The sequence below is a fragment of the Apteryx rowi genome, unplaced genomic scaffold, assembly GCF_003343035.1.
Source record: "Apteryx rowi isolate R43461 unplaced genomic scaffold, aptRow1 scaffold_498, whole genome shotgun sequence".
NCBI lineage: Eukaryota > Metazoa > Chordata > Aves > Apterygiformes > Apterygidae > Apteryx > Apteryx rowi.
Window position 1 is genome coordinate 285,327 of NW_020450758.1, and position 10,041 is coordinate 295,367.

The 10,041-nt window shown below is 52.9% G+C and overlaps 1 protein-coding gene across 2 annotated transcripts in view; it reads right to left on the reverse strand.

Annotated features, from left to right (window-relative positions):
• Positions 1 to 3,855: 3,855 nt before the first annotated feature.
• Positions 3,856 to 10,041, reverse strand: part of WDR73 (WD repeat domain 73) — a 7,431-nt gene continuing 1,245 nt past the window's right edge. Inside the window, exons 3-8 of one of the 2 annotated variants that reach the window (XM_026079265.1) lie at positions 9,567 to 9,655; positions 8,722 to 8,810; positions 7,524 to 7,591; positions 6,547 to 6,711; positions 4,856 to 5,230; positions 3,856 to 4,246 (exon numbers count right to left, since the gene is read on the reverse strand). In XM_026079265.1, the coding sequence (XP_025935050.1) occupies positions 4,008 to 4,246; positions 4,856 to 5,230; positions 6,547 to 6,711; positions 7,524 to 7,591; positions 8,722 to 8,810; positions 9,567 to 9,655 (1,025 nt within the window). In that variant the 3' untranslated portion in view covers positions 3,856 to 4,007. Of the gene's footprint in view, positions 4,247 to 4,855; positions 5,231 to 6,519; positions 6,712 to 7,523; positions 7,592 to 8,721; positions 8,811 to 9,566; positions 9,656 to 10,041 lie in introns of both variants that reach the window. The other variant, XM_026079266.1, reaches the window with a different exon arrangement.

Genomic DNA, 10,041 nt, shown 5'->3' on the forward strand with positions numbered 1-10,041 from the left:
CAAGCTGTGCTATTGCTTAAGCCTCATTTCCCTAGAAAATCAAGCAAATTTGTTTCCCTGTTCCCTCTGCACTGCCTCTGCATCACTGTCATGTGGGACAGGATCACTGATCAGTAGTCAGCACAGCTTTACAAAGGGGAAATCATGCCTAACCAACTCGATAGCCTTCTACGATGGAATGACGGGCTGGGTAGATGAGGGCAGAGCAGCGGATGTTGTCTACCTTGACTTCAGCAAGGCTTTTGACACCGTTTCCCATGAGACCCTCCTAAACAAGCTGATAAACTGCAGGCTAGTTGGGTGGACAGTGAGGTGGACTGAAAACTGGATGAACTGCCAGACTCAGAGGGTTGTGATCAGCAGCACTAAGTCCAGCGGGAGACCAGTGACTAGTGGTGTAGCCCAGGGGCTGATACTGGGGCCAACACTGTTTAACATCATCGTTAAAGAGCTGGATGACAGCACCCTCACCAGATGATACAAAACTAGGAGGAGTGGCTGATACCCCAGAAGGCTGTGCTGCCATTCAGAGACCTCGACCGGCTGGAGAGATGGGCAGAGAGGAACCTCATGAAGTTCAACAAAGGCAAGTGCAGGGTCCTGCACCTGGGGTGGGGTGGGGAGGGAGGAATATCCCCAGACACTAGTACAGGTTGGGGGCTGACCAGCTGGAGAGCAGCTCTGTGGAGAAGGTCCTGGTGGACGAGTTGAGCGTGGGCCAACAGTGTGCCCTTGTGGCAAAGAGGGACAACGGTATCCTGGGCTGGATCAGGAGGAACATTGCCAGCCAGTCGTGGGAGGTGATCCTTCCCCTCTACTCAGCACTGGTGAGACCACACCTAGAGTGCTGGGGCCAGTGCTGGGCTCCCCAGTACAAGAGAGACATGGACATACTGGACTTTGTCCAGCAAAGGGCCACAAAGATGATGAATGGACTGGTGCATCTCTCCTATGAGGAGAGGCTGAGAGCTGGGAGCATTTAGCCTGGAGAAGGGAAGGCTCAGGGGAACCTTATCAATGTGTAAAAACACCTGATGGAAGGATGTAAAGAAGACAGAGTCAGACTCTTCTCAGTGATGCCCACTGACAGGACAAGAGGCAACGGGCACAAATTGAAACACAGGAAATTGAAGAGTATAAAACACTTCTTCACTGCAAGGGTGGTTGAACACTGGGATAGGTTTCCCAGACAAGTTGTGGAGTCTTCATGCTTGGAGATATTCAAAACCCAACTTGACATGGTCCTGGACAACCTGCTCTACCTGGCCCTGCTTTGGGGGGGTCTAGACCAGACAATCTCGAGAGGTCCCTTCTAATCTCAACTACTCCACGATTCTGTCAGGCTTAGCATTGCTGCTCCTACGTACCAGTTAGTCCACCATGTCCCTGCAAAGGAGAGCAAAAGAAGATAGAGCCTGGTAGCTGGAAAGACTATAGGGGCCATCTCTTCTCCTCAGAGCTCACCTCCTCCAGAGTGAGACCCTCACCCTGGTGGCTGTTTCCATCTAGAGGCTGTGTGTTATCAAAGAGTTGAGAGGAGCTGCAGCTGCTGAGCTGTGCAGCTGGGCTTGCCGAATCTCCCACTCCCAGGGATGCCTGAGAAAGATCCCTTGAGCTCCTGGATCTCACTTGGGAAACCCTCCATCCCTGCACAAACCCCATCCCGTCAGCCACACACTCTCCTTCTCAGGACTGCCCATAGCACCCAGAAAGGCCATTTCCTAAACCGATGAACCTGGATATCTCAGAAAGGGCAGACCCTGTTCTCCCATGGCAGGTAGGAATAGACAAGAGCAGAGGTAGAGACTCAAGAGTCAGGAGCCCTCCTGGCTGCCCCTCCCTCGGGCTTGCTCCCCAGGAACCTCTCCATGTCTCTGGCCACATCTCCCCTCACATATTTTCAACATTGGCAGAGCTGGACTGGTTTTGCTGGAGACCCTTCGGGTGGAGAGGAGGATGGGGCATTCCTGCCAGGGTGCTCTGCTCCTGTTGGGCTGGAATAGGCTTTCTTTTTGCTGGTACAGCTTGTCTGATCCACCCACATGAGAGGAACCAAGAGAGCCTTAAGGCATCACAGCAGCATTAACATCCCTGTCAATTCCTCCTCTGACCTAGACTGTCACYGTCGGGTCGAGCACAGAAGGCACCACCCAGGGCAGCTGTCCATTCACCTCCCTGCCTGCCTTGGCAGGCTCCTTTCTTACTTTCCCACCATGGTTTCAGCCAAACTAACCGCTGAGGCAACCTGTGCTCAGGCAGCCTGTTCCTGGGGAGAGGATTGAGGGCATTTCCAAACTTCCCGGCCATAAGCCTCCAGGCTGGAGCCCATTTCCTTCACCTGTGCTGCAGGGATCTGTTTTCTCCAGCAAGCCACTGACCTGCATACGTTCTGAGTGACCCAGCACCAGCGTGCTGACATTGCTCATGTGGGCCAGCCACTGCTGCTGGTGACACTAACACAGCCTTGGTAGGTAGCAAAGCATCAAGCTACAGGGTCCCCACAGTCTCAGGCAGGACATGCTCTGCCCATCTCTCATTCTGGCAGGGAAGTTTTGGTTAGCGTCTCCCACCAGCATGGGCTGGAAGAGCCCACATGGCTCAGGCTGGGAGGAGATCTGCTAGGTGAGCAGTGTTGTGTTTCCCCCCGTTATCGCATAGACAGGGAACAGGTTTCGGTGTTAGCATCTGCAGGCAAACTGCTCAGTCAGTGCAACACAGCATAGTGCAGGACACCCCTTTCCCCTTTCCCAATTCCAAGACTTCCTAAGTCATTTTAAGCACCACTCTCCCAAAGCGCAACCTTGACCTTGATTCGCACAGTGTCCCCATCCCCCTTGCCTGTCCTCAACTCCCTTCTCACCTCAACTTAAACCCAGACTTTGCACCTCTGTGGGAAGCAATGTGGCAGTTCCCAACCCCCCTGGAGAAATACCCGTGTGAAGATGCTTACTAGCAAGAGGGGACAGCAGAACAGCTGGATGCTCAGATGCGGAGCAGAGGGGAAGCAGCCTGGTACGCTGTACGCTGGTATTTGCCTAGAAAGGGTGGTGAGATCCAGTCTCCTCTGGCTGGCTGCTCTGGCCCAAGTAACCCCACGTGCCACCGCAGGCCAGGGTACTGGCTTTCTAGGCGAGCAACACCCTGGCCACCCCCTCCCCTGCCCCCAGCGAGCCTCTGCCATAGCTCTCAGAACCCTCCTCTCCCAGATGCTTGTATCTCAGTGAAACATGCCGTCCTTCGTGTTCGGGATAAGGATCAGCCACTGTGCTTCCAAGTACAGCCTTGAAAACAGCTGGGAGCAGTTGTAAGAATCCCTGCCTGGCTTCCCCAAGCTACCAGGACCCAGGAAATCAAACTTAAAATCAAATTTAAGCTCTCAGCTGGTGGTAAAAAGCCCACAAGGTATCAAGGCCTTTTCCTAGCCCAGGTACTCTCCAGTTACACAGCTGGAGGCCAAAGCTTGTAGCAAGGCAGGGCTGAAAGGCTGCTCCTATGCCTTCTGAAGGCTGTGTCCGCTGCAGCGGGGTAGGCTGCCTTCACACTGTGACTTCCTGAGCCGAGGCCCTTATTTGTGACGTACAGAGGCTCTGAGATGCCAAAACCCCGTGGGGTGTTCAGCTTCCCTGCCGGTGTTTCAGGCTTGGAAAAAAACAGGTTAAAGATACCACGGAACATCCCATTTTCCTCAGACTGTACTCACACTTTCTCAGCTGCTTCTTCTGAACATTATATGGTGCACACTACGTGGGTCTATGATAATATGATGGCACAATGTTCTCTGCTGGTGGACGCAATCAGCGTTACAAGCTATTACACAGTCGCAGCTATAATTTGAACAAGGCTGGTAAACATGAGAACGAGTAACACAATCAAAATTCTTACTATATTAAAATAGCATCTGTTACACTTGGGACTTCTAGCTACATCCRCAAGTAAAGAAGTATCTCACAGCTTACACGAACTAGACCATAGACAGGAAACGCGCTGAGTCTCACCGAAAATATGATCTACCCACAGCCCCCATGAGACTGAACCCAGTCCCAAACGTGCAGGGAGCCATCGCTTGCTGCCGACAATAAAGTTCTTGGTTTCTGCGGGTGCCACGTGTGCACTGTGACCAGGGGAGGGCCTTCGCTGCCATCCAGTCCGCTGAACGCGTGGCCTTTGTGAACAAAGAGCGGCTCTGCTTCCCTGCCAGAGCTGTCCCAGCTCTGTGTCTCATACACGCGAACAGTCCCGTCAAAACCTTGAATAAAAGGGAGGCAGAGAGACCAAAGAAGTAAYCAACTGCTCACACTACCCCCTTGGGCTCACACTCTCCTCCCTGCAGGGCTGCTGAGGCAAATGAGGACAAAAGCCCAGATCCAAGGTCTATGAAAGCAGAGGGTCCAAGCCTCTGAGGAGCTCGTCTCCAAAGTTAGTCTCTGATAGCTTTCGGGAAGAACACAGGCCAAACCCCCAAAGCTTGCAAATTCGCTAGCCTGAAGCTGTGATACTCTGGCCAAGAGGGAGCCTCTTTGCCCAGCTGGTCCAATTGGTGCAACATCCCAGCGCCAGGCAGTCACTGGCACTAACAGGGCAGCATTTACTCAGGGCTTGTGGTCCTCGCTCTCAGAGGAGGGAAGCAAGGGTCCCTACAGACCCAAATCCAGGCCCTGGGCTCTTTCTGCAGTTAKTGGAGAGAGGCAGCTGCAGAAGATGATCAGCCTGTCTCCCTGCTGCCTCCAGAGGCAGTCCTCCTAACTGGGTGCTTCTACTGGGAGTTTAAAGCGAGGTGGGGTGAACTGGGCCTCGGTGCAACGACACACAGATCAGACAGCATCCAGGAAAGAAGATCTCTGCCCAAACTACCTACCTGAAACGGCAACGCAGCCTTCCAGAGCAGGAGCCCAAGAGATGCACAGGAACTCTGCGCTTGAACTGGGAGAGGAAACTTTGCACTTGGCTGAAGCCAAGGACTCGGAGGTTTTTCTTACATCTGTTAGGGTGAGTTGCCCTCCGCTCGAGAGGCGAGCTACAGGGTGGGAGCTTGAGTCAGAGCCTTGAGGTCCGCGCCCGACTCCCATGCACCACCGTTCGCCACACGGCGCCGAGGGGACGGACGCAGCCTCCAAGGGACTCTGTGGCTGTCGAATGTCAGCCAGGCACAGCTGCCCCTTCGCACAGCAGATGAGCAACGTGTTGCAATCCAGGAACGTCACATTGCTGAGCTCCTCGCTGTTTCTGGAGGCTAAAAAAAAGAGAGGTAGATCTCAGGTGCCATGAGAAATATTTGCATAATGGGGTTCCGCTACAATCCTGCCTGAGGAAGCCTAGAAGTGGCTTTCAAACAATTCTAGTTAGTTCTTCATGCAGGACCAGCAGCACAGATCAAGAACCTGCTTGAGAATTATCTCTGCGTGGGTTCCACGTGAAGCGGGCACGGTCTGAGTCCTTCAAAAGGTGAGAGGAGCCACGCAGGCCCATGACTAACACTAGCCCTGCTCGGGGCACACGCTCCACRAGGAACCTGATGCAGCTCAGGGCTCCCACAGCACGTGCCTCCAGCACTACCCCTCTGCAGTGGGAGCAACGAGTCCCCATTGCAGGAGGACTCAGCAGAGCCTCGTGGTGTTGGGCAAAGCTGACCCTCCCTTGTTTTGTTCAGCGTGCTGAGTTACAGCTGCTGGACACACACACGTACCCCTTCTCCTCACCAGGGAATGAAGCGTGCGAGGACTGAGTCTTACTGGGCAGGTAAAGCCATATCCTGGATTGGGAAGGCATCTCCCTTGTTTGCAGGCACTGGGAAGACTTTGAGTAAAGCTCATAATGGCCAAATAGTTCAGAGTCTCCAAACAGCACTTGCTTAATCTCTCCACTTCCGACCAAGACTTTTGACAGGACAGGCACATTTAGGAACGCACCCAGTCAGGGCACCCTCCATGAGTTACGAGGCGGCAGCTGCTTCTGCGAACCCTGGCACCCAGACAAGCCGGACCTGGGTTTCCCACCTCGAGGTAACGCAGGCCTGGTTTAATGAAGCTGGCATGACTCCTCCTCCCATCCGCACGGCTAGATCACGCGATAACACAGAGCTACTGAGAACCAAACTGATGCCGATTTCAAGGACCCAGCGACGTGACTCTTGTACAGCACCTACCTGGTTTGTGCTGTGGACAAACAGCCCCCAAAAGAGCCAGAGTTAATGGGAGAGGTGCCCTGTCACCTTCCTCACTGGAGATCTCCTCCTCCTCCCCACCTCGGCATGCTGGCACAGCTGCTTATATGAGAACTGCCTAATCCACGCTGCTCTGTATAAACCAATTAGCACAAGACAACAACACACACAGCGGCCCTCTGCTAACCTGATTCTTTGGACTGAAACTGTCTACGGAGCTCTCAGAGGAGCACGGATCTGAGGCAGCAGCATGGAAAATCCCTGCCAAGGGCAGCAGTGAGAATTCCATAATGGGGTGAAGCATTTGCCACTTGAGCAGTTACACCCCTGCTTTCCCCAAACCCCAGCTTTCCAAGCACAGATAAGATCAGACTTTGTTTGAATACCTGCTTTGTAGACATTTTTCTTTGATTCAACCTCTGTAATTTGGACACTGTTGAGTGTTGAGCCATGAAGAACCCACGGGGCTCTGGCGGAAGTGGTTGCAATTTTAGCCCAAGGTTGCCCAGTGCCATTTTCTGTAGGAATGGCACYTACAGATTTAATAACATCTATTTGGAAGAGAGATATAAGCAGCTGTGAAACAGGTCAGGATGCAAGTAATCCAATTCTTCCACAAAGATGCATCACAAAGCCCAAAGTGACCCACTAAACCAGTGCAAAAATCAAATCACGACTAACCTCCTTCCAGACAAAAGCTACTCTTCCTAACATATCAAGCAAGGATAGATAACAAGCCATTTAAAATCTAGTAAAGTCCACAGAAAGTTATGAAGCAGGAAATTTACTTTCAATTAAAAAGAATAAACAAACTCTTAATAACATTTTGCACTTCTTTTTTGATGGTTTCAAAGTGTTTCACAAGACTAGATAAAGCAACATTAACCCTTTTCCAGAAGCAGCAAACAAGAGGCTTGGCGAAGCGAGGTGACTCATGGTACCTCCAAAAAGCTGATGTACGGAACTATTTCTAACCCTTCGAGTTAYTAAGGCAATATTGTGCCAATTATACGATTAGGATTTTTGTTTGTATGAGTAAGAGCTTGCAAATAAGAGCAAAGGGTGGAAAGCTACTGACCCAGGCTTAAATCAACTAATCCCCTTAGGAGCAGATGTAGACTTAAATGTGAAGGCYATATCTTTCAAGACTTGAAGAAAATCAGTGAGGATAGTTGTCTCCATGCTCTTCTCCAGCCATTCCCACGCAAGGGCAGTCACCCAAAGCAGAGCAAGACATTCCCAGGATTTCACTGATTCCTCATTTTATACCCAGGAAGCAGAGAGACTGACAGGGAGAGTAGCTAGCGACACTACCAAAGACTGCAATGAGAAACTACTCAAAACCACAAGTGTGCTCCCTTACCAGAGTCCTCCGCTGACACCTGCCACACCTGGAGGGAGCTGTCTGGTGGGCCACTCGTCACCAACAAGCTGAGGAAACAAAAAAAACCCAACACAGTTCTTCAGGAGCAGAGAATAGGCTTCTTCTCCTGGCCCGGGACAAACCAGTTGCGATGGGCACAGCTGTGTTCTGCCACTGCTCCTAYGCTCAGGAGCTCCTGTCTGTGCTTGGAGCAGGGATGGAGCCATAAGGACAGTTATTGCAGAACTCCTCACACCAGGGCGCTCTGCACAGCCCAGGTAAGCGCAATCCCAGGCAACGGCATTTTATTAGCACATCTGACAACAGCACTAGATTAAGAACGGTGCAAACGGCTTCGCAGGGAGAAGCGCAACAYGGTCTTGTGTAGGAGGAAAGGGCAGAACAACTGAAGTGAACCAGCCAGAGGAGTGTTTGCACGACCTTCAAATAATTGTGGGAAAATCTTCCAAAGCTGCATACACAAGAACTTGCAGAGCAGCTACAGCAGCCGCTAGCACCCTGCTCTACAAGCTGAGCATCAAAGCCTTGCGGGAGCCACCAGAAGGTGCTCCGCTCCGTGGAGCTCCAAATGGAGAAGGGAGGGGAAGGAAAAGGCAGTGCAAGGAAATGATACCCTTGCTCAGAAGTGAAGCAGGGAGGGATCCCAGGTGAACCATCAGCGCCAATTTCAGCAGCCCCTGCTGGCTCACTTCTCAAAGATGAAGATTCAAATTATCCAGTGACTTGAGCCAACAGCTTCAATTCYGCTGCCACGAGGAATGCTCTAAAGGCACGCAGGGATCAGGAGATGCAAGTAATTTCCCATATTCCTGCCAGAAATCACCAGGCTCCTCTCTCTTAATTGCTTTTTCTCCTCCTAGTTCATAACAGCATCGCTGGAACCAAGCAACACAGCCAGCTGCTTCCCAAGACACGCACACCAGCAGCCTTAAGTACCGCAGCTACAGGGTGCACTCCATTTTGCTGAGCAACCCAGCAGACTGCTCCACTCCAAAGGCAAAGACAGGACACTGGGAGGACCACTACGTGTCACTGACCTCCCCACCCAGGCTCCCACTGCGCTCAAAACCGGCAGGATCTATCAGCTGTGCGGGGAGGCAGTCAAGGAAAAGGAGTTCCCAATGGACAAACCCCACCTCCTTCTCCAGCACTGCCCGGCAAGACCGTGCAGCTATACCTGGTGTCCGGCACGTGTTTCAGGCTGTACACCGGGCGGTTTGAAAAGCCACCACATTCCACCTTGAAATCTCTTTCAGGACACAGACCCTAGGAATCAGAAGCAGACAAAGTCATTTCTTCACTTCTAACGACGCAAAGCTTGGTGTGGGCAGTTACCCCACAAAAGGCAAAGTCTCTCATGGTAAAGCTCTTGCCTGTCCATTAAAGCTTTTTTTTAAACAGTACGGTTGAAGGACCTCAGAATAGTTWAAAAAAAATAGTTAGAATTAAAAAACAATGTGGATAAAGTCACCGCGAAGTGCTCTGGGAGAGAGGCAGAGGAGTACCGTGCGGTTTAGCACAGAAGGCGAGGACTCCTGTGTCCCAGGACGATGCAAGGGGTCCCAGGGCTGATGACACCGATTAGAGAGCTTGAACACGAGCAAAACAAGTCACACAAGGCCCAGTGACTTGGGCAGTAAAGCACCCCTCAGGAGCACGTAACGAGGGACTGCTGAGAAGCACAGGTCCGTCAGCCTTAAGGCCCTATTTAGGAGAGGTTAGAGTGTCTCAGGCATCATAACTACCGCTGCAAGTTCCACCTTCTGACTGGGATCCCTGCAACGTGTCTGGCTCAGGAGAAAAGCCTTCTGCTTACCCAGGGACCAAACACCACGTTCTGCTTTACCTTAGAGATCACCCGCCTGAGGGCTGACCTCAGCGTCCCTGTTTCACTTGGGGGGGCAGAGAAGAGCACAGTGCAAAAGCACCAGGAAAAATATGGCACACGGTGCACGTAGACTCTGACCGTGTGATGCCGGGGGGACGGGGGGGGTCTGGCACCGATCCGGCCACAACGCTCACCTGGGTCTCCTTCACCTGCAGCGTCGGGGGCGGGAGCAACTGCAGGATCTCGTTCCCGCCGGAGTGTCCGTACCCAGCCACGCAAACACCTGGGGGGGGGGATCCGGGGACATGGTGAGGGACACCCCCCCGCCCGGCCCACCCCRAGCCAGACCCCAGAGACCTGGTAGGGTCCAGCCTGAATCCTGGCCCAACCTGCCCTGCCCGAGCAGGACCCCTGGCCACCCCACCCAGCCTGGACACGCAGTCTGGAGCGGCCTCTGGCCCCACAGCATCCCTGGAGCTCCAGTATGACCCAGCCCCTGACCACTTCCCCCTGGTGTGACCCAGTCCCTGATCCCTCCTCTCCCAGTACAACCCAGTGTCCCCTTGGGGACCAGTAAGGCCCCTTCCCCAGGGCCCTGAGAAGGCCTGGTCTCCTGCCACCCCCCTCCTCCCCCAGGGGCCCCAAAAAGGCCTGGTCTTCTGCCCCCCC